At 40.3% G+C, this 25,313-nt stretch overlaps 1 protein-coding gene across 1 annotated transcript; it reads right to left on the minus strand.

The window, feature by feature from the left end:
* VPS4B (vacuolar protein sorting 4 homolog B) lies at window positions 1-20,215 on the minus strand. Its single transcript, XM_037380248.1, has 11 exons — window positions 20,033-20,215; window positions 17,329-17,440; window positions 15,829-15,979; window positions 14,509-14,576; window positions 11,479-11,598; window positions 11,086-11,242; window positions 9,457-9,605; window positions 9,206-9,287; window positions 7,075-7,294; window positions 4,058-4,195; window positions 1-2,244 (listed from the first exon to the last, which is right to left on the minus strand). The coding sequence occupies exons 1-11, from the start codon at window positions 20,057-20,059 to the stop codon at window positions 2,143-2,145; spliced, it is 1,326 nt and encodes a 441-aa protein (XP_037236145.1). The 5' UTR covers window positions 20,060-20,215; the 3' UTR covers window positions 1-2,142.
* Between the last annotated feature and the right edge of the window lie 5,098 nt (window positions 20,216-25,313).

The following is a 25,313-nucleotide window of genomic DNA, read 5'->3' on the forward strand; positions in this document are numbered from 1 at the left end:
TTGTCCTCATAGCTGCAATTCTAAGCAGCGATGTTTATTTGGAATAATTTCTAAAAACAACTTTAAACATCAAACATTAATGCTCCTGTTACAGATGTCATCCCACAACTGAGCAAGCAGCAACATATAAATTTAAAACACACAGTATGCTTTTCTTCTACATTAAAGATAAGAGATTACACATTTAAGCTTATGGAAACCATAGGACAAATCAGCCTACCACAAAAAAAAAAAAAGTTCCTGAGAATTAAGATTGCAGTAAGGACTCCTTTGAAAAAAGTTCAAGAGACAAGTACTTCAGATAGTAGCTTCTAAACCTCCGGGTGAGACCCCTGCCAGTATGTGGCTGACTTCTGAAGCGTTCACAAGAAGCAACTAAGAAAAAGCAATCCTGATGCAATAAGGATTAAGTTTACTATACATAGTTGCCCACACCTACACTGGAAATCCTGCCCTCATCTCCCCAAAGGTGCACAAAAAGATCCGCAGTCCACCGATTCACATTGACACATTCCAATGTAAGACAGAGGTAAAGCTGTATGTAACTGAATGATTTTGGAAAGAATGTTTCATCATGTTAGCAAACAAAAGGTAAGCACCTTGTAGATCAAAGAATTTCTAATTATGTAATTTGTTTAGCTGTTAAACATAGAAACCAAAGTCTAAAAAAAAATAATAATCAAGCAGAAAACAGTTAACATTGAAGAAATACTCAAAGAACATAGCTGATGTTGTACTGCAACATTTTACTTCATTTACATACAGCAAGTTTCACCCGTCCTATGATTTAAAAAGTACACAAAATATGTACATAAAGAAAACCAAACCCCATCAAAAGATGATCGTATGTGTGTATGTACATATACACACACAAAATGTGCAAATTTCTTTTAATCCAAATTAAACGAAGTGTAAGCAGGATAGAGTTGTACAATGATAATGGAACACGGTATTCTAGGTATCCTAATGATGTTTCGTATCTACAGCCAGTGCAAACTTACAAGGCACAAACTCAACGCTGACACTGTAGTGTTGTAAGTTACATTCAGGCACATCTCAATTTGTAATTCTTCAGAAAAAGATCAATGGAAGTGCTACTTCTGTACTAAACTGCCAGCCTTCTCTCAAAGTTTAGTCACCAAATTGATGTAACACAGATGCAATAGTTATCAGTAGGGTTCTGAGTTAATTTACAGCTGGAAACTCTGTGGCTAAAACATCCGTTACTTTCACATGTGAGGAGAGTGTATGCTATACCCCAAAATACTTCCCATACACTCCAAAGACTACCTATACCTTGCCAGCCTTGACATGTGGAATCTTACAGGACATTACTAGCACTTTTTTTCTAAATTTAGTCAAACTCCTGCAGAAGGTAAATCCAGATTTAAAAAAAAAAAACACCACAAAACATGAAAACCACCAAGAACAGCCAGCAAAACACCTTCTGAGATACTTGCATTTAACAAACTTTTGCTAAATTGCATAGTGACAGTGTGTACCAGCTAGTAAAGAGTTAAAAACAAAAGCTTGCTGTTTAAGGCAAAATTTTAATACAGCATAGCAGAAAAAGCCAAATACCATTTCCATCAGTATCTAAACAAAGTACTGGCCCATGTAGTCTTATCCTCACAGTGTTTTCTTTCTTACTTTAATAGCAAACCCACACATGTAGTATGCTTGATTAGCAAATTTTGTTGATTTTTCTAAATGACAGCAATTAATATGTAGGCTGATTGATACTGAAAACACTCAACAAATATGTTCTCTTCTACCCCTCAAAAAAGGGTTTTTGAGCCTATTGGGAGTTTGAAACTCACTTGTACCCAAGGTCTAATATAATAACTAAAATTGAACTAATCATTTAAAATTTTCTAGTATTTAATAGACATTACCACATCACTTTGCTGTCTCACCCTAAAATGGTATTTTCATATTATTTTCAATAGAATACATTTAATAGACATCTGAGGAAAACAATACAATACAAAAGCTTAAGGGTCTTTGCAAAGGTATCTTCTATTTCTTCTGCAAAATAAGAAAGAAGTGATTTTATTGGCATTTACTTGAAGTGCCATCAATAAAGACACAAGAATACTTAAGAAAGCAAAAAAGTTCTAAAACTCCGCATATATCTTTGGTTTAGCCTTCCTGACCAAAGTCTTCTGTAAACTTCTTTAACTTCTCCAGGTCCTGTTCATTAACTGTTGGTTTTGTGCTAGCTAGCGACCTGAGCATATCGATCTGTCAGAAAAAGAAAAAAACCCCACAAGTGTTTTCAGAAACAAGTGTAGTATCACTGCGAACAATCTTGTTGCCAAGACAAATATACATTAAAAAGCCCATTAGAACAAGATGACCACAGGAGCTCCTATTTACACAAAACTTTGAGCCTAAACACTTCTGCACAGAGGCAGCATTTTAGCCCTGTGAAGACAGTCAACTGTCAGTGAGTTTTCTAGTAACGAAACTGCAACCTCAGGTTTAGGTTTAAGCCGCTCATACATTCAAGCTCTATTAATCTCCTTTTACCGAAAAGAGGGTTTTTTTTGGTCAGTTATTATTTTCAATCCATCTTTAACTACAGCAGTTTAAAGTGGAAAATAGATACTCCCACATATTCTTCACAGTCCAGCAACATAAAATGGTAGTTCATGATTCATCTCTAGCAACATTTTACTGTTCATGATCAGTAATTTCTGTCTCTTCAATTCAGTTTCCTAGGTAAATATTCAGACACCAGAAAAAGGAGTTCAGAAAAATCACAGGTCTACAAAGTTGAAAGCAGCAGTTAAAATATCCTATGACTAAAAAGGGGCAGGAAAACTAAATCAAGTCCCAGCCAGAAGCAACTGAAAAACGTAGATGCCTAACACCACTTATTACTATAAAATTATGGGTAAACCCAAAGTTAATATGATTTCCTATATTTGAGATCTGTCTGATCAGACTAGAGATACACTGCTTAGAAAGAATGAAAGCCTGATCTTTTTAAGGACAAGAACCGATTTGGGGCACTGAAACAACCACCTATGCAACCATAGAGCATCAGAGCTCAGGTACCACTAGGAGCACACAAGGAATTGGTATGTTTAATTCCAGGAGACACCGATTAAAAATCTGCTTAGACTGTGCAGGCAGAAGTTTCAGGGCAGGCCTGCACCTGCACACATCCTTTTGTGTTTCCTCAGTATGCAAATTCTTTTCTGAAATACGGGCACTGCTATATTTACAAAGCAGTGCCTACTGTTTTAGAGGTTTTGTGATCCCATGAAATACATAAATTTCTTCCTTTCACTTACAGGACTGTTTGCTGACAAGAAATGATTTGTTATCAAGTCCTTCCCTCAAACACTGTACTTAAATTCAGAATCTCCTTTTGTTGCTCTTGGGGGGAAAATACAGAATGAGCATCCAGCAATTTATTTTTTTTATTTATGCAGTGAACTAAAATTTCAGTTTGTCTTAAAATGACATATTTTATTCCCTAGACCAAAGCAGTATTTTAACACACACAAAAAAAACCAGCTGAAATTGCTGTATCACCCATGAAAAAATTTAAACAAAACTACCATTACATGGACAATCTTTTTAGATTGTATTGTTTATGCCTGTATTCATTTCATGGGTAGTTACCTACAGCACATCGCTTCCCAATTGACACTGAATATAGTTTTCTAGTCCCCAGTATCAGTATTAATGCTACCAGAGCGACGGGAAGGAAGCATATCATGGGGCAGGGATCGCAAAGGTTTTAAATGAATAAAAGACAAGTGAAAGAGCAGTGGAAGAGCCACATGCTGTCTATGGATGAAAGGACAGCAGCTGCATGCCAACAGACAAGAAGAAAAGAAAGAAGTGTTTATCGAGGATAGAGTGCTGGCTTTTTCCACAAGAACGCTGTACTGTAGCACTGTATGTTGGGAATTCAAATGTTATCTGGTATGTCTAGTGTTTCTGAAAACAAACCATTCATCCAATTGCCTAGCATAACCATTAGAAAGTCTTTACCTTACATCTGCAAAGTATGAAAAAAATGCTACAGAAGAATACATACCATGGAAACTTGAGGCTCCAGTAATTTGTCACCTGGAACCTCCATCCATGTCATTTCTATGGCTTCAGGATCACCTGGAGAGCAAGGGGTGAACAAATCTACCATTGTATTTGGATTAGACAGTGATGGTCCTTTTACCTGAAAATAAGAAAATATTGAGTATATAGGAGTTACAATATTAAAGGCAAAAACCCAGAAGCTGAACAGCATCTTTAGAGCAAAAACTTGATTTTATGCAATGCCCCACCCATCGGGAAGACAAGTCCTGTGAAAGAGAAATTGTATAAATGTACTGGCATCATTCACTTTGAAAACATGCAACTGTAGCCAGATACTTAAATTTACATCAGGTCAGATCCCAGGAAATGCTTCCTCCTAAGGCTGAGGATTTCTGTGGAAAACTAACATGGCCAGGAAATCTAGTTTGAGAAGACCACCCTTCCTAGTTCCTTTCTAAAAACTTCTCAATAGTTATCCTTGAGTGCCCCTCAAGTTAGGAAGCCAGAAGTAGCTTTTCAGCCTTTGACATAACCGCACTACAAAGCTCTGAACACCTTTTCTGACACCACCTCAGCAGCACTGGATAGAAAACAGGGAGGGCCATCTAGTGGGAGAACAAGAAGCCATCCTTTTTTATCCCAGACACAGGGACAGAGCCAGAAAAGCTGCATCAGGGTCTGTTACCTTTCTGCAGCACATTATCTGGGACCCATAGTTTCATTTTCCTTTATCGTTACCTGCAGCATCACATATTCACAGGAACTCAAAACATGCACAAAGATTGAAGGACAGCATGCGAACAGGCTATTTTTAACAGGAGAGAACTGGATTTGCTATTCTAAACTGCATTTAAAGTGTGATGCTGGAGAGCACAGATTGTAACATTCAAAATGCACTGACAAGCCTGTATTATCACATAGAGCAAGGAATCCTTTGCAATGAATTCTTAATCATTGAGAGAAGCACTGCTTAACTGGGGCAAGTCAGCTTTACTAATTATTTGCATCGTAACAGCCTTATTGATTATACACATTTTATAATAAAAAATATAATAAAAACATATTTTGCTTATAAAAATAGGAAATCACATCCAATTAAAGTACTACTAACCAAGTGGAATCAACCTGGCTTCTGTCAAGAGCCCTTTTGAGGGCAGTACTTAAGTACTGCAGTTGTGGGGTTTATTCCTTCCTTTTTGGGGGGTAAAAGAAGGTAAGAATTCCTTTTGTGTTGCTGTGACAACTGAGGTTATTTTATTGCTTCATGGTAGTCTGAGACATGCCTCAGATTTCCCAATTTGAACAAAATGCTAAAAGGTAACAGCCCTTTAGCCAGAAATGTCATTGTCACTTAGAAGTCAACAATGGATAAATACTTCAGGCATCACTGCTTAAGGGAAGGAAGCATCTAGAAAATGCTTGATACTCCAAAACAGCTGTTTATTTTTAAACAAACACAGTTTACATCAGAGTTACTTCTGAGATGTCCTCAAAAGAAACTCACCACGTCACTGTTTCAAAATACTTGTTTTGTTTTTAAACTGGGAAAAGCTCCTCAAAAACCCTTTAAAATGTTTTGGAGTTCCCCCCCCCCCCCTTCACCAAAATGACAGGCTGCAGGTTTATTTTAGTAACTACAAATTTGACCCAAGTTTTCCTCAAAGCAGACTCAGGAAACTTATGTAGTCCTTTCTTACATGTTCCTTTCTCTTCTTATCTTAAGCCGAGCTTGTTCCTTGAAGAAACCATGGAAAAAAAAGAGTTTATATTCAAGAGTTCAAACTGTAGCTGTTCAGTTTAGGGCCCTGAACCCTTTTAAGTTAGGCTGAGTTACTGGTGAAAAGCCTGTAACAGAGATGAAGAAGAACTGCTGCCAACACAAGTTACATGGTACATATCTCTTAACAGGAACAATTTTAGATACTAAGCTAACTTATTCAACCCCACACCTGCTTTGTTAAGGAGCAACAAATGAAAGCTTCCCTTTACAGCAGCAAAAACCTCTGCAGAATACCTCAACACACCTTCACTCAAGATACATGAATTTCTGTAAAACCAAAGTGTGCAGTAAAAACGTAAACAAAAAATACTTTTAGTCTGGGTCTACTCTAAAAAAAATACTACACAGGAAAAATAATTTTAAGTTAAACATGTTGTATGTATTTGGAACTTTTTACATAGCCACTGATAACATTACACTTTTTTTTCTCCGTTGAAGAGCTTAACAATTTATAGAGAACAGTTAATTTGATTGAACAGGACACACATGCAAATTCTCAGGGTTGGGGTGGGGAGCATTCCCAGATTTAATGAATTCAGATTGATGCTAAAGAACTCTAGATGGTTCTTTTGAAGAAGTGTTTCTTAAGTTAATAGTATGTAGAGGTAACTGCAAGGTAAGCCAAACAATGTATTTTCAATTGTCTCTAAGACACACCTCAATAAGTGTAATCTAGTTTTTATGTTCCCATCCTACGAAACTAAGGCCACAGGCCTTGCTCAGCTGTCTTGCATCTTTACTACTCTTGCAAGTAACAGTGATTCACTGTTTTTACCAGAACTTTATAAGAATCTTGATTTTTCAGTTAAGAAAAATATCCCAAGTAAGCAGAATGCGCATTAATTATAATCCATCTGTTTCCATGTGGATGATGGATACATTCAATTAAGCACGCTACTAAAACAAAGAAAGAAAGAATCACATAACTTGGTCCAGAAAAAGAGCACCTCTAACATTCCCACTTAAGTCATACTCCAAACTGAATGCTTTTGACACTACCTAGAGACGTGAAGAGTCAGGAGAGCTTGGATTACACAACATGAATACCCAGAACTAGCTCCACCAGACTCATGGCAGGATGGGAAGCCAGGAGAAATACCCAAGTTCTCCCCTTGACGATAAAAAGAACACTTTGTAAGTATTACCCAAAACCAAATTCAGTTTACTTGCAAGGAATTTTCAAATTAAGATAGTTCTCAGAGATGAAGTAACTAAAAAATTTTTTGATTCCTACTTACTTTTTTAAAATGAGTAGCTGATTGCACTTTTCTAACAGGTTGCATTAGTGCATCACGTACAATGATGCTTATATCTGCACCAGAATAGCCATCAGTTCTCTTTCCAAGCTCTCGATAATCTGATTCTGTTAGGAGATTTGGAGTTGACCCAAGGTGAAGTTTGAACATTGCTGCCCTGGCATGGTCCTCAGGTAAAGGAATATAAATACGCTTCTCAAACCTGGTTTAAAAGAGAAAAAACAAAATGTTCCACAGATGCTAGCTCACGCAGGTGCACAGTGGAAAGAAGCTTATGCAAATAAGTATATAGTTTGTTCCTAACAGTATTAGAAAGAAGCAGTTTCAGTATTATAAATCTTTTAAAAAATCAAAGGCAAACAACTTGTTCTCATAAATAATACTGTAGCTAGCATAAGCCAAAATCCAGAATATAACAACTACTTCCTTTTCATGTCAAAGATCTTCTCTTCAGACTGAGTTTTTTTTTGGATTCTCTTCAGCAGTTTGTGTTTTCAAAGGAAAAACTGAGGGAGAAGTCTTTAAATGTTGAAATGTATTTGAACAGTTTTCACACTCAAAGAAAGAACTGCCTGATAACAAGCTGACACAATGACTTCCTACAGTCTCCAACTAAATTAAAGAAAACCTCATCATTGGAAGCATATTTGAAGTCATATTCTCAATATAGTTGTCAGTAGAAAATGTTGATAACTGCAGTTCTTTCTTTGAAACAGCATCTGATCTCACAGTAGGGATTACCTCCCAACAAAGTAAGAATGACTGCAAATTTTGTAGAACACAGTTAACTTTATATACATGACAAAGTGGGTCAAATCCATTAAAACCTAATCTGATCGCTGCCATTGTTTACAAGTTCCTTTAAGTCCTATAGACAAGAGTTAGAGAGCTACTCTTTCACACTGCAGAGAATCAGAGAATGGTTTGGGTTTGGAGGGACCTCTAAAGGTCACCTAGTCCAACACCCCTGCCATGGGCAGAAATATCATCCACTAGAACAGATTGCTCAAAGCCCCATCCAACCTGGCCCTGAAAACTTCCAATGATGGGACATCCACAACTTCTCGGCAACCTGTTCCAGTGTATCACCACCCTAATCACAGAAAAAAAAAAAAAAAAAAAAAAAAGGTGTCTCTCAAGTCTAACCTAAACCTACCCTCCTTCAGTTTAATGCCGCTGCCTTTTCTCTTATCACTACAGGAGAGGTGTTCCAGCCCTCTTGATTTTCATCATCATGGCCCCCACCTGGACCCACTCTATCAGGTCCTTGTCTGTCTTGTACTGTGGGCCTCAGAGCTGAAATTTCAAGAATTACTTGAAATTTTAAGCAACATGGTCATCTCCAAATTGGTCTTACACAAAACTGTAGTCATACAGGTTGGAAGCAACCTTTGGAGGTCACCTGCTCCAACCCCCAATCAAAGTATGGCCAGCTTGAATTAAGTATATAAATAAACAGACACTCACAAAAAAGTAATGTTTCTTTAGCCTACAAAAATGACCATTATTCAAGCTGCATCCTTATCACAACAGTCATATTTGTCCCACGGCTGTATTTGTCCTCTGCTGCTCTGCAGCTCAAAGAACGATCCAGCTAATCAGATACATATATGGCAGCCCTTTGTCTACAAAACAGCAGTTAAAACACGCACTGTAAGATCACAAATTATGCCTGACCGGTAGAAAAACATGGTGTTTCTGTGTAACATAAGGGCTACATTTCCGTGAAAGAACTCAAGCTACTCAACAGTTTGCTAACAGCTGAAAAGGAAAGCTCTACCCCTTCCTGCCCTTCTGAAGTGTGTATTTTGTAACTCGTTCCCCAAGCCCACCAGAAACCAACTAACAAGGAAACAGAACAGTTTTCTGCTTGCTCAAGCTCTATCATCTAATCAAGAAATCAAATAAACTACAGGGCGAATATAAAAGTGAACCACCTACCTCTTTAAAGGGGCAAAGGGCTATTAGTTTGGCTCAGTCCATCTCATGAAGTTAAGTTGTAGAACATTAGCCATATCTGGAAACACGAGCTGGAGTACTACCTCCAGTAGTCTCAGACTGAACCCTTACAACAGTTGTAAATTTTATACCATGAAAACAAATGCCATCATACCTTCTCCTGATAGCAGAATCTAAAACCCAGGGTATGTTTGTTGCTCCTAAGACCAAGATTCCTTCATTGTCAACACCAACCCCTGTATCAGGCAGAAATCATTTCACTGTTTAGATGATCACAGAGACAGTTTTAAAATACCATCAAAATTCAACAGGATGGAACTGCAGATCTTTTTACTGTTCTCATGCAAGCTATGCTTAAAATACATTTAATTGCTCTGACTAATTCTGAAAACCAAGCAAACTTACCTTGCATCTGGACTAGAAATTCTGTTTTTATCCGTCTAGCAGCCTCACTTTCATTTTCACTTCTTGACCCACAGAGAGAATCTATCTCATCAATGAAGATAATAGAAGGTTTGTTTTCTCTGGCAAGCTGGAACAAGTTTTTCACTAATCTTAAAAAAGGAAACAGTTTCAGTTATCTTAATGATTACACCGGTAAAAACACATAACTTATTATGATACAGTCACTTCCTTTAGAGAAAGCTAAAGAGAGAAAAGTGTTAACATAATGCTACTCAAAGATACAACATTCTTCCAGCTCCAAGACTCTGCAGTATACTCTGTATTTTTATATATATATATACATATATATATATATATCAGTATAATGGGAAGTGAAACATTTTAGAGTACTCCAGGCAGGGTTTTGCAAGAAAACACCGTTTTTTCAGTTTACATTTCTACAAGACATCCTGGACTATACAAAAGCACCACTCTGGATGGATCAAAAGAACACTGCTTTCTCTTATTTAACGTTTGTATCCTAACTAGATTAACTCTAGAGATTTTCTAAGAAATAACGTGTACATTTACTTTATACAACTTTAGTAAATACTTTTTATATGACAAGAAAAGTTGGTTTGCAAACAAAAATCCCCAAAAACCTTGCCATGTCTTATTAACACATTTTACTAAGTTAAAATGCAAAATAAATAGGAATATGCTGGGAAATTCTTCACACTACCAGCACTAAATCTCAGACTATAGTCTCAAAGTCAAACAGAGAAAATGCCAAGCTCCAGTTTTGTATTGCTTTTGCAAGAGAAGAAAAGCAGCTTCAGGTTTTCAGCTTTTGGGAAAGAAAAAAAATTCAAACACTATCTAAAGGCCTTTCTTCCTCATGCTATCAACAAATAGTGTAACTTAGTTGTCCCACACTTCAAACTATTTCATGGTTTTGACAAGTATTCTTATCATACCAAAGTCCTTTCTGCACAACAAACCCAGAGCTGCTTCTTAATTCAGATAATCTTCATTGGAAGCCTAGACAGTCAAATTCCTGCACTTCTAGACTGCAGCCAACATGCCACTTCAGGCTTCCTGGTCGTCTTCACATACCACAAAGTAACAAACAAAGAGTTAGCATGGGGAACCATGGAATTTTCTTTCACAGCTGCTCCCCTCCAGCCTACTTTTGCAAGTCTCTTATGTCTTCCAGATTTTGGTTGAAATTGGGGATAAAGAAAAATCTCCTCTGTATGGACAAAGAAATGCCACATGTTAACAGCACAGCTTCTGGGACAGATGATGGGGAGATGCCAAGAGGCAGAGTATCTCAACACTTCAGACTGATGTAGTGTGCAATCACAGTTGAGTTCAGAAGGTGAATGAGCTCCACAGCGCTCCTGAAACCTTTTGAGCTAGTTTTAAAAAACTATCTTGAGGACTGAAGACAGGTCCAGCTGCAGCAGCACAAAATGCAGCACATTATATCTTCATATGGCACTGCAGCACCAAGCATAGAAACACCTGAAATCTGTTTTAAAACAGTAAGTGACCCTTCCCTCAAATTCCATTTCTTTACAGCAGCTCTACCTCTATACAATTTCTTCTTGCCAGTGTTTTGCTGGACCTCTGACAACTCCAACTTACTTTTCACTTTCACCTAACCACTTTGAGACAAGGTCAGAGGAAGATACTGAGAAGAAGGTAGAGTTGTTTGCTTCTGTTGCCACAGCTTTTGCTAAATAAGACTTTCCTGTTCCTGGTGGTCCAAACAGGAGAATCCCTCTCCAAGGTGTTCTCTTTCCTGCAAGAGAGAAATGAGAAGTCTTCAAAATACTGTAGAAAGACTGAACCTATTTTTCTGATGAAGCCCCTCTAATTTACTCAGAGGTTTTTCCACATCTACCCGTGAAACTTCTGTCAGATGGATCACAATCTCTGTTAAGAGCTCAGCTTGAGTCTCTGATACACTGGCATAACACTCTTAGACCCCAGTGCTGGTCTGACCGGCCAATAGCAAATAAATGGTGTAATTCTGACCTGTAAACAGGTGTGGAAATTTAATGGGCAAGATCACTGCTTCTTTAAGTGCTTCTTTGGCACCTTCAAGGCCAGCAACATCACTCCATTTGACATTTGGTCGCTCCATAACAATTGCTCCTATAAGAAAAGATTAAATACGTATCTTCTCATAAATTCAATAAATTCCACCGAGGAAAAAAATTATTAAGAAATCTATACCCATGTCCATACTGAATAAAACCAAGGCATTTCTCAGCAGATAAACACTGAATACTGTTAGTAAACCAGATGCTATTTCTACAGAAATCCATCACATTGTTTTACCACAGTAAACCATGGATAACCAGAATACTCGAGAGTTAGCAGAAGTCTTATAACAGACAAAGCTAGTCTGTAACTGACCAGTAAATATATGTTTAGTTGTCCGAGGAGTACCTTCTCTAATAGGTACCCACAGGCACAGTCTCCTCGCTAAACCATTGTACTTCCCAAAAAATCTGAAATTTCATTTTAAACAAGTGACGCAATGTAGCTGCACTAGCCCAGGATTTCTAAGATTCTCCTGCTGATGAAGTAACTTGTTGGGTATCTCCAGATGTGCAGCAAACAATTGGATCATCTCATGGTAAACAGATTTGAGAGCTAAGGCTGAAAGCATCAGAAAGGTTATATGGAGCCTGTTTAGTTCCAGAAATATTTTCTTAATTTTGCCATGTTCTCTCAAAGTCTATCGCCAAGTCTTGTCTTGCTCAAACAAGTTCAGCCTGACTTTAGTCAACTGAGCTGTAATTTAGCCTTCTCTTCAGACTTCAGATTGTTTAGTCTGACATGCTATAAATGATTTTGTCTTGACTACTTTTAGATGGGACAACTTGGAACTAGTAATTGAATATTAGATCTTGTAATCCTAGGCAAGGCAAATCCAAAAGGTAAGAGAAGTTTTCTCAGATAAACAAATGCCAACAAACCCAATGCTTATCTCAGTACTCTGGAAGTTTCAGTTGCCCTATTTCTCTACAAGGAGTTTTCTATAATTTCACAATTGGCTTTCACCAGCTATTCTCTTAACATTTTCACCTTATGCCTTCAGAGCTCTGTGAAGTAATTTAAGACTTTTCTTCTACAGGATTGAAAATTTACTGTTACTCACTGGCTAACGAATAAAGCCAATAACACTTGCTTACTCTATCTATCTCTTTAGATACTTTCTCTTTTGCTGCATTCCTTTTATATCAGATCGAAATGAACAATTTCTGTTAACAATTGCAATTGTTAAAAAAATTGAATTTACCAGAAGCAGCATCATACTGTTAAAGATGTTAAAAATATTATAGAGAAAGTTGACTGCAAACTGTCTTAGCTTGCAATCTACACACTGGAATTAATTCAACCACACACTTCCAATGCATTACATACTTTTACTAGGTTAGTTACACCTCAGTTTCTTAAAGTAAAGAGAACTATGGGCTCCATCACTGAAATAATTAGCAGAACAGGTACCAGTTCAGATAGGAACAAGAGATCATTTTGAAGCTGAAATATCAGTTATCTGCACCAGACATACCATGGTAACTGAAACTGCTGCACTGTAAGAGATTACCTGTACCAGGACAGAAATGGCACTGGAATTGTAAGCTTCCTAATTTTGTAGGTCTAAATTAATAGCTGGAAGATTAATAGAGTGCAAAAAGCCTTCACAATTCTGAGCAAGAGTACATGACAATCAACCCACAACTACTGCTCAGTCTGAATGTCACTGGTCACTTCTTCCACAATAGGTCAAGTTGCTATTATAATTAAAATCTTCATAAATACCCACAGATCTGGGAAAGCTTCATAAGGCAAAGTCAGAAAAATTAAATACAGGGAATTTCAGTGGCTATTGTGGAAGCAAAATGAAAATCAGCAATCTGAAGTCTGTCCAGGACTCATTACCTAAGTAACAGTCTCCTGTATTAAATTCAAAGATACCAAGGATCTCACACCTTAGACCTCCAAGCAGTCAAATGTATAAGAACACTGTCATTTTATACCAAGTATCAAAGTAGTGATTAGCAATGGGCGCAAGAAACTGTTTCTTGAAGTAATAACTGAAGGTCAGATTCACGTGGGAAGAAACAAAGTCTTTACAGCAGGCGACAGGATAAGAGCCCAATGCTCATACTTTTTCAAGCATTTTAAAATACAGGAAACTATCCCATATAACTGTGCATAGGACTAAATAAATGTGCAGAGAAGTAGAAAAAGCATGACAGTTTACAAATACAATACAATAGCTCCTGAAGTGACACAGGCAGAGACCTGGGAAATGCATTCGATCTTTGTTACACTGAAAAATAGGGGAAGAACAGTGAAGTTTCTTCAGATCCGTAAGCACCTTCTGGCAGGGAAGCTCTGAACAGTTTTTCACCACTAAAGGGTAATAAATATCAAAAAAAGCCTCTTTTTTACCATCTACAAAAAATACTGGTAGTTGCTATACGTTGCATCACTGACTGTATTCAGCATGAGTTCATAAACCCAAGCTATTATGTTACTCAACTGGGAGAGCATCATCATTGCATATAAGGAAATGCTGCCTGTTGCAATAAACGGGCAAGAATCCACATTCCCAACCCCTAAACCTGAGCACAGGCTTTTCTGTGAAAATGGTCCTGCTTACACTAAGTGTTTGTATGATGTCTGTTACCTTAACCCTAGGCAATACTCCAGTGCACTTAAAGAGTAAAAAATACTGATTCAATTTAGCCAATAGCTACCTGGGATTTTGCAACTTTTCCTGCTGCAAAATGTTACCCTGACAAATAGTACAATTCTAACATGAAGCACAGGGTGCAGGAGATACATTTCAACACAGTCACTGTATAACTGCATGGCACACAAACTCATACTTACATAAAAAAAATTATGCTTTTGTATGTGAAGAATACATACTAGTCAAACCACCTACAGACATTAAGCTAATCCATAACATTTAGATGGCAAAAATATAGGAATTTGCTTGAATGAAGCCACATTTACTTAAAGAAAAGGATGCTTCAAAATTACCTTGAAGCTGATTCTGTAGCTTCTTTTTTTCAGGATCCTCTGACTCCCCTTCCCCATCACTATCATTCCTGATTTGGAAACAAGAAAAAAAAAAAGTTGAAATACAGAGAGACTGCTGTCTTAGGATAAAAACCAGAACACAAAAAGCAGAAAAAACACCAGCCTGAGGAATGAAAGAAACCCTGAGATGCTTTCAGATCTCTACAATTTTACATCATTGTACTCCTGCCTTTCTACACCCTGTTCTAATTCACCCTCCTCACCATTTCAACTACCTTTTATGGGTCTGAGCCCTCTTAGAACACTTCTGCATGCTCTGAGCCAGCCTTTAAGACACAAAAGCCCTTGTATTGAGGAACATGGAGGCACTAAAATGGTTATTTGTAGACACTGGCACTTGTCCCCTATCTAGGACTGCAACAGGGCTTGGTCAATTCCATCTAGTACTATGAAACTACACCTTCATCTTTTCAGAAAAAGGAAACTAGAAACGGAAGAAGGAAAATAGAGACTAGATAGTCAACAGTTGAAATAGAGGTCATGAAAATACATGTAGCCTCTACGATATTACCAGTTCCTTCTATCACAAACCAGCAGAACACAGTACAGCTCAAAAAATAAAACTGATGAGACGAGCAGACAATGAAGGAGACTGAAAAATCAGGTGAAGTTTCAAGAGACAACTGAGCAAATCAAGCTGTTCAGGACTGCTAAAACCTGCAATCCCACCAGAAGGTATCATCCTGAACCCTTCCTCTCTCCTATCCCCATGAAGGTAGTATCAAATGGAAAAGTGGCTCTTCTTTTTCAGCCCTCTCATATGCAAAATGAAAACCAAATCTAATAAAAGGAAAGCAGCAAATAAACTAGGCAGCAGCACAGCATTATAGCGATTCAGTTCATCTACAGAACTTCACCTTACGTACAGCTTTGCAACTATTACCAAGTGTGAGACAGATCAGTCTCGGGCCCCAGTAATCACTGGTCTGAATATATTTTCTAGTTACTAAGTATTAAGTGTAGAAAAATGTTAAGGGTCATCAGGCTCACTGCCATTAAATCTGATAATCATGCGTTAGTCTGAAACAGCTTTCATTCTTCAGTGACTTTCCTATACAAATGTTTGCAGATTTTAGTAAACAAGAAAATAAATGCCCGTGATGCTAATTCATGTTTTTTTCTTTAAGCAGCCCACTATTTCAGCATTAGTAATCATCTGAAGCATTCCAAAAACACTAGTTAAAATGATCTTTGAAGAGTAGAATTTTAGAATAAGCTGAGTTCAGGAAGTATTTTGCTTTACCTTCTCCAAAAACATACCCTTTTCCATCAGTAGGACCAGACTCTTTAACTGGTTTTGGTGCAGATTTTTCTTTCTTTTTCAGATATTCTTTCAGCTTTTCTGCTCTGTCCAAGTATTCTGCACATTTCATTCTAATGCTCTGTTTTGCTTTATCACCCTGTGCTTCATCTAAGAGTTTGAAGAGAAACAATGCTTTGTTAACAGCAAAACACATGTGCATCAATCAGAAAAAAGACTAAATCTCTGTCATCTTTACTTCTTATCAATATAGGCTCATAACATAACCAAACAGCTCAACTACTTATTTTTCCACTATACTGTGGAAAGTAGTGACAGGAAGGATGTCATCACCCACCAGAAATCAAATATACACCTGAACACTGTTTTGGCTTAAAATTTGACTGTAAAGGATTAAGGGACAATGGCACTGGAAGCTTTTTTATCAGACTTTCAAGCCACCATACATTGTCTTCACTCCTTTTCTAAAATAGTTCATCAAGAAGCTGGTTGTGCTAAGCAATATTTATTTAGAAGCATACTTTATGTTTCCATAGCCTGCTAATTTTAGAAGATGTTCACATCAAAGTAAAAAAAAAAAATAAATCACACAGAACACCTGAGTTGTGTGGTTCAACAGCCACACTGTTCTCCAAGTCACTACTACAGTATTTCAAATCAGCAATCAAAGTTTAACATGTTAGGTTTATATGTTAAGTTTCCAAAAGTAAATCAGTATTGTTAAAAGCACAGGAAGGGATATTCTAATAAAGTCCATAAAATATAAGAGGATAAGAAGTGATAAACACAAATTATCCTAATTGATTACAAAGAAAACAGTGGTTTTTTTCAAAGCATGGAGATCTGTTAAATGGATTTATGTCAGGCAAGCAACCCTAGCCCACTCAGATTAGGGCTGTACCTACATTAACAATGCCCACTCCTTGCACACAAACACTGGACATGACACAAAAGGTACAGAGAAGTGTGAACAGGCAAAAAATAACGAGAATATGGAAACTGAAGAAAAATTACAAAATTTTGGCCAAGATGAACAGCAAGAGCATGATTAAGGAGCAAAAAATGCCAGCAGAGAGATTGGAGAAAGGCAAGTGGCATGACTTCAGGAGCAAAAAAATACAGCAAAGTGTTATTTGTGTAACACACGGTTTTCAACAGAAATACAGGAATCCCTGTACTTATTGTCACATTTCCTCATGCAGTGGCCAGCCTGAAACATTGCTACCAAAATCCAGAAGAGAGCAAACCCCTGTTCCCAGTCTTAAAAAGCCCTAAAACAAAACACAAATATAAAATAATCTGATTTCTTATAAGAATGGAGCAGTCACACAACACAGTAAAGGCAAAAGCTGCAAAATATATGACCTCAGTCAAACTACAATTAGCAAGTATCAACTGATGATGAAAGTAAAAATTTAAATACTGATGTCAACGTAAGAGATTACTCTCTGCAATTTGACAACTAAACTCTACTTAATCATCCAATACATTACACTTACATTTAACAACATGGAGAAAATACTGCACAGCGTGTTGGTACAAGCGGAAGGCTTCCTCATAGTTTCCTGCTTTATCTTCTTGTGCTGCCTTGCTAGCAAGGTCTATTGCTTTCTGTAACACAATCAAATCATCAAATGTTGTGTGAGTGCATTTTGCATCATCACAGAGACATTTTAAGCTGTTGCTCTGACTTTTTTGATGGTCAGTTTTTCTGCTCTTCAACGTTTACCTCAAAAAGTTGAAGTCGATTAACTGCAAGTCTTAGGTGGTGCTTTGTGCATGAGAGAATACATTTATGAACTTTTTATAATATATAACACTTTTTATGAACACTGATTAACAAACTGCTAAAATTTGCTAACACAAGTTGGAACTACTACTGGTTTGTCTATGCAGTTTTCCTTACTAATCTCTCACATTTACTATGGAAAGATTTGGAAGGGTTTTTTTTAATCACAGACCTAGACACTTTGAACTATGACTGATAACATCACTAAGTCCCATCAATAGCAGAGTCAATACAGGAAGTACATGATTACAATGCACTTAAACTAGCACTTCCAGCTATGCTGGGAGACATCTTCAAAGTCTATTTGTTAGACTTCTCTCAAAGGATTTCAGTTCTTGATAGCCAAATGAGAAATTCTAATTACCATTCCCCAGTGGGAGGGGAGAAAAAAACCCACCAGACAGAGGATGCACCCAAATCTCAAGCACTAAGAGAAGTTCTAGGAGAAGTTATAGATGGATTTTTAATTTATTTGTTCAGCTAATTTTCAATAAAACTGACTGTGATCCAACCCTTACTGTATAAGACAGCCTGTGGATTTGTTGATATCACCGTTATTCTTTTGGTCTTAAGTGCTTATTATCTTTCATTACACTTTGCTCCTTGGATTGCCTATACCACTTCAGGACAGCTGAAGCTATCAGTTTGAATGACCAGTTCATGTAAGTTCAAAAAAAGGCTGTCAGTTAGCCAGAGTTAACCAATGCTAACTAAATTTTCTATAGCCCTACATGTATTTTTCCACACTCAGTCAATTTCTTTTCCTAAGCATTGTTAGTATGCTCAGGATGACTATGGTAATGCCAGGGAGCAAGGTGGAGAGCTTCAACTGCAGCAAGGAGTTGTCACTAGACATTCCAGTACACATACTCTTGCCACTAACCAGACGCTCTGATGTGTTTCCAGCAAAACAAAGCTGGTAAACAGTAGCCATGAAAGAAGAAACAGCAAAATCCCTCACTATTGCTTTGTGTTGCTCTGTTGGAAACAAAGATCATCTCAACAGATCTACCCAAAATCAAAGAGTAATTTATTTTAAAACAATGATCCAATAAAGCAGACTCTACAGCTCTGTTGTGGCAAATGCTGGAACACTAAGCATCTGTTTCTCTGGAACAGAATTTAGTTTTCCATTTTTGAAGAAGTCATGAGCTGATAAGCAGTTTACCACATATGAACGAGCAGTCCCTGCCTTGCTGCTCACCTTGTGCTGGCTCCATTAGGCCCCTCTACGCACCATTCAAACCCAGCATAAGAGCAAAAACTAACCCCAAACTGAAGTTACTGTCTTCTTAGAAGTCCTTAAATTACCACAGTAGAGTTCAGTGATGCCTGGATCCAGTACAAAGACAATGATACACGTGACACAATACAAAGAATAAACATCAAAGACCACCTGCTAAAACAGAACTGTGAGAAAACAGGGCATGTTGCAGCCCTGCTCCTCTGAAATAAAGTCTACATTGTGTATTGACCGGTTTTGGTATACTCTGTTTTGGTAAACACCCAAAGACTACTACTTGGGTATTAGATTCTCAACTCTAGTACTTCACTGTATCAGCTGGCACCTTAGCCTGTTACCGTAATGAAGAACACTGCTACCAAATGGGAAATAATTTATTAGAAAGTTGTATGAACTAGGACATAGACGACCAGCTCTAACTACTCATATGGCTATGGTTTGATAGTTTGACAAACATCGCCCTTGGAAAGATCTTTAGCTTAAACAGGTTTAATTCTCCTGCTTATTCTAGACCCTGCAATATCACCCCTAGCTTTGCCAGTATAAGCATTACATGGTCATAATGAGCTTACAGAAATGATCATGGTTGAAAGCAGCTGAAGAGAAATTACTATTTTAAATCCAGGTCATTTCTGAATCTGTTTTGCTAACCAGCTGCAGGAACAACTATACAGCCCCAACTGAGAGTGAACTCAAATAGAAAGAGCAGGCAAATCCTTCCTTCGGTCAGTAGTTTTAGAAGCAACCTAAGCCAAACTACGCATCTAGACCGCAAGAGGCAACAGGGTTTCCCAGGCTGACACCAGGCCCCGCTGCTCCAGCGCCCCGCAGGGCCGGTACGGCCGCCTGCCCGGCAGGTCCCCGTCCCCGTCCCCTCCTCAGGGGCTCAGCGCCCCCGCCAGCAGAGGCCAGTGCTGCTGAGGGGCTCAACCCGCGAACTGTTACTGCCGGGCCCCCTCGGCACCCCCTTCCTGCTGCGCCTGCCGACAGGGCAGCCCCCGGCCCCGGGGCAGCAGGTGCCTGCGCTGCCTGTCCCCCACCCCGCCGGGACACGCCGCGGGCGGGCAGGCGGCGAAGACACCCCGGAGCCCGCTCCCTGCTGCCCGCGGCCGCCGACCGCCACCGCCTGCCGGGCCCGCGCCGCTCCGGGCACGGCCGAAGTCGCTCTTACCTGCAGGTTGCCGGTGGCGCCCGCCATAGCGGAGAGGCGAAGAAGGAGGCAGGAGAAGAGCGCAGGCCCGCGGCTGCCGGTGGCGGAGCTCCCCTTCCCCCGCCGCCCACCGAATCGAAACCGCGGCCTCCACCGGGCACTTCCGCACCGCGACGGACCGATCCACTTCCGCTTCCGGGCAGCGCCCCGCGCGCCGAGCCTGAGGTCAGTGCCGTGCGCCGAGCCCCGCCCCGCCCCGCCCCGCCCCGCCCCGCCCCGCCCGCGGCAGCGGTGCGCATGCGCATACCAGGGTTCCCGTGGCCCCGCGCCGCGCCGTGCCCGGGCCTGGCGCTGGCCGTGGCGCTGGCGGTGGCGCAGGCGGTGGCGCGGGCTGGAACAAGTGCCGAGCACTTGTATCCGCACAACAGTAATAAGCTCGTAACGGCCGGGGACTCAGCCGTGAGCCGCCAAGTGTTGCTCGCGCCTGGGTTGGCCGTGAAACGCGAGTAACGCGTGGGATGCCTTTAGGTAATGGCGGAGGAAGTGACTCAGGGCACACAGCAAGTGACAGACCAGTTTTGGGAAGTTAGCTTGTTGTGTGGACGTATGGACCTCTACTAAATCTGTGATGTACCCTTCCCTGTGCCACTGTAATTCCTCTAGGGCAAAAAAAAGAATATCTGAGGAAGTTCGCTAATCGGCCCCCTTCTTCCAATTACCTCCAAGTCACCACAATACAAGTTTGCCTTAATAATTCCAGTGTCACTTTCTGATCCTGTTTGGTAACACAATAGCTCGCTGAACCTTTCTGATGTGGTTGGCAGGCGGCCTGTGCTGAGTGGGGGGCAAATGGCACATCCACAGGTGCCCCTACACCTGGCGGGGCTGTGGCCATCTGTCCCCAAGCCGTGCGCCCGCTTGCAGCCTGTCTCGGTCAGGTGTCCTCACGCCACCGCGTGCTGGAGGATGTGCTGGTGGATGTTCAGGCACAGTCAGTAATAGATGTTCTCCGTGTGTCAATTGCCACTGTGAAAAGACATGATATACCAAAGATTAAGTCATGTGATCAGGCTTCGGGAAATGAGGTGGTAAGGAGATGGTGGAGAAAGTGCAGTTTCTTGAGTTTGTCACAAAAGATGACTGAAGTTGGCCAAGTGATGGGAGAGCTGATGATTTTTAAAGGAATCTTCTAGCTGTGCTGTCATCAGGATTCAAGCATAGCATCAATGGTGTGAAGTAAGTGCTCGAAAACCTCTGTGAGTCAAATCACATATATCCATTTCTTTCTCATTCCATCTTCAAAGCGAATCAGAAACATCCTTTCACCTGTTGATTATGCCATCATGGAGCCTTTCATCTACTGTTAACCTCCTTCTTATTTAAAACACACTACTCCCGTGAGGATATCTTTTCCCTTCTGTCTTTCCCTTCTCATTCTGATTAGTGTAACAGAGTATTCTCAGATACATTCCTGTCACTCATATTTCTGGCTGTGTCATCTGCACCTATGACTTTCAAATCTGTAATGTTATGTTTAGCTTTTAGACCAACATCTAAAACAATAAACACATCACACGTGTGTAAGTAGTAAATGCCTCTCCAGTCACACCAAACTGGCTTCTGAAATACCAGAAAAAACAACTGGTTTCTGCAAATGTGAATGAGATTAAGAAACCAAAACAAACCAGAAAGGGCACTTGTGTCTTTACAGATAACTTGTTAAATCTGGCACTTCTTACTTAAATCTTACTCCTACAGCATTCCTACTATAATGACTTTGCAACTAGTTTTGCTTGAGAAAAGACTGGCTGAATGCTGAGTAACAACATCAAGATTAATTTCTGAGAACCTAATGAAGTGTCACGTCACTTCAATTTGATGGACAGGTACAGTCGCATTATCTGGCACCTCCCAGTGCTGAAGTTCCTGTGTTACCATATTCTAAGAACCCCTATCATACTGATTGTGTACAACTAAGTGTAATGAAAATAAATCGTATTAAAGATGGTAATATAGGTACTTATTTGCCTCAGCTAAGCCCATCTCCTAATTGCCTGGGGCATTGTTGCTCACATTGCTATGATGTTAGGTGGCACAGGCACGTATGATCTCCTGTGTTTCTTAAGGCTGAGTAAGCCATCATGGAGAATGCTTCCTGCTGCTGTCTCTTGGTATGGAAGGAATGGGGTCCACGCTGCACATTGTGTGAACACCTTGGGCCAAGAATAGATGGATACGTCAATCATAGCATCATAGAATCATTTAGGTTGGAAAAGACCTTTAAGATCATCAAGTCCAACCATAAACCTAACATTGTCAAGTCCACCACTAAACCAGGTCCCTAGGCGCCACACCTACACATCCTTTTAAATAAGGCACGTTGTGTCTACAGCACAGCCAGACCACATATATGTGATTCTCCTCCACTGTGGCAGATGAGAAGTAGCTAGAGATGACTAGTGCTAGTATCAGAGTGAGACTTTGGTATTAACTCCATGACATGAGAGCCACCTTAGAGAACTTAACAGTGCAGATAGACAAGGCAGAGAAGAAAGGTAGGAAAACATAACCTCTATTTTTCTGTATTTTCCTACCTGATGAAATGATGCAGAAATATCAATCCGACCTAGGTAACAAAGGCTGTCAGCAACACCACTAGCAAGTAAAATTCAGGCTGCCCAAATCCTATGAAGTTACCACGACCCAGTGAGCTCATGCACCCGAGACTGGACCTCCAGCAGTCCTGCAGTGCCGCTGTGCTGAGCACAGACAGTCCGCCTGGCCATGTGGCCTGCAAGCCTCCTCCTCTGTGCTGGGAAACATGCTGGGCCAAAAAGCAGGAGTAGTGCCGTTCTAAGAGACCCAAGCCACCAGCTGTCCTCAGGAACATGCCCACCTGTAACGCAGTGCTTTTGGGAGTACTGCTGCGGTGGTATTCCTGGGGGGATGGCTGCCATCTGTAACCACTTCTAATAGCACTGGAACCACACTAGCATTGTGGAGGAGGACTGTGTCCTGCGAGCCCTTGTTTCTAATGCGCTCAGGACTCTGGGCACAGAGAGGGTCTGGTATATCTACTGAGCCCAGGAGGAAGAGAGTTAAAGCTGTACTGAGGACTAGAAAAACTGAAGCCAAAATAAAGTCATGTTACATCTATGGCACTAGAGGCAAGGGTGAGCTTCAGGGCAAGACCTGAAGCACTGGATTTTGAGGAGTAAGTGGCCCCTAGACTCTGTATCCCATCCCATGGCCTGAGGTGTCAGTGCAAGCATCACCACAGGTTGGGGATGCTTTTCTCAGAGTCTTTGCACCCCTTTCTTCAGCAGCCTGAGCAGCAACTGAAGGAAAATAAAGCCCTGGAAAGCGAGAACCTTCCCGCTTTGATGTGCCCCCCTCCCACCTTTCCCTCTCTGTGGGGGTAAAAGCAGTGGGTGGGAGAGGCAGAGGCTTCCCTGAATGAACCCAGCCCTTTCAGGAGAGCCTGCAGGCTCGGCACAGGCACGAGCATAGAGGAGGGAGCAGTGGCCGTCAGGCAGGGATTTCCTCCATGCCCGACTCTTTCCCCATCTGAGTGTCACTGGTCACAGATAGTGGCCACATGCCACCCATCCCTTCCTGTACACCAGACCCAGTGTTTTGCATCTGCTGCCGCCACCAGCCACTGGTTTTAAATTTTGTCCCATGGGAATGATCAGTTCTTGAGCAAATCTGAGCTGAGGTGGCACCCCAGGCTGGTGAGGGCACAGTCACAGCCTGTCCCACCACCCCAGCCAGGAGCAGGGCAGCTGGGGGCACTGGGGCAGCCCCAGCCCTGGGCATTGGGCACCTCCCTGAGGATGAGCCAAGGCTGGGCTGGGACGTGGGCCCATGGGTAGGGGTCAGGGTCAGCCTCCATGAGGGGGAGCGGGGTCAGACACAGCCCTAGCATGGCTGGGCAGGGCTGTGGGGTCACAGAGTGTTGGGAAAAATCTGTTTCAAACCAAGTCTGGAGGATGATTCATATACTTCTGTTAAACCGGCATTCAAAAACTAACATTTCCTCTTCCATCTCCTACTTGTACAGTTTGGCTTGAGGGATCGTGAAGCCTGCTGGTAGACCTTGGTCTTACTCATCCGTTTCACTAGGAAGACATTCAAAGTATGTGGTGGATGGTGGCAATATATTTCCTGGCATAATACAGTAATGGGCCTGGTTGTGCCTCCCTGGAGGAAAAGAAAATTTAAATTTGTACCTTTTGAGCTCAACTCTTCAGACGTCTCAGTTTTATTAATTTTCACTCTACTTCTGGTTTAGATTTTAAACTTGGAAACTCAAAAATATGTAGATGCTAGAAAACGCACTATGATTTTGATTCAGATGTGCATATGTATGAAACACGTTATCTTCTTTGTTTTAGGCAATGGAATAACTCCAGATGTGTACACCTGTGCTTCACAGTAAGATTAATCCAGCACATCAGGAAAATAGCCTGAGAAAATTATTCTAGATAGAATTGAGGGCATGTTTTGAAACTGTTCACTTGATCTTTTGGCAAAGCACAGAAAGAAAAACGAAGCTAATTTTCTTAAATTGTGAAATATACATTCCACTACTTCAATGTTTTTTGAACAACACTTAGCATAGTGAATTTTAGGACTCTCTTCTACTGTTACATGAATACCAGCAGAAATTGTTAGGAACAAAAATGAAATCTGAAACAATATTTTTCTTAGGTTTACCTGTGTTGTCGTCAAGGGTAATATTTGCCCTGTATGGCCTAAGTCTGTGGATTTCTGAAACTTTCCTTATGATGAATTCAACAGACAGGGACACTCATATTGGCATTCTGCATACAGGCCAAGGACAAACATTTCACCAAGGTCTTCTCTGCATAGTGTTTCATATCTTAGGTCTTGTTAACACATTGAGATTGACCGGAATAAAATCTCTTCGGTGAGGACTTCATGAACGACTGAGCAGAGCTTCAGGCAGGGCTGTATTCGTTGACTGATGTTCATTTAAGATACCAAATTTTTCCTGATAGAACTGCCAACTCTTCTACCCATATATGAATTCAGAGAGGTATTTTGGCTATGCATTGTGAAGTTTGGTGTAGCAGTATTTTTCTTTGAAATGTCTTAACAGTCACAGCATGTAACAGGCTTATGGCCCTACTCACTTCCAAGATTTTATTGTTAAAATAATTTTAAAATGTTCCCCATCCAATGTTTCTTTCAAGTTTAGAAAGCTTCAGGTTTGGATTGTGCACTTTGGATTGCTTCAAGTTGTCTTCATTTAAGATTTTGATGACCTGTAGAATCT

Source organism: Falco rusticolus, chromosome 3 (assembly GCF_015220075.1).
Source record: "Falco rusticolus isolate bFalRus1 chromosome 3, bFalRus1.pri, whole genome shotgun sequence".
Lineage (NCBI taxonomy): Eukaryota > Metazoa > Chordata > Aves > Falconiformes > Falconidae > Falco > Falco rusticolus.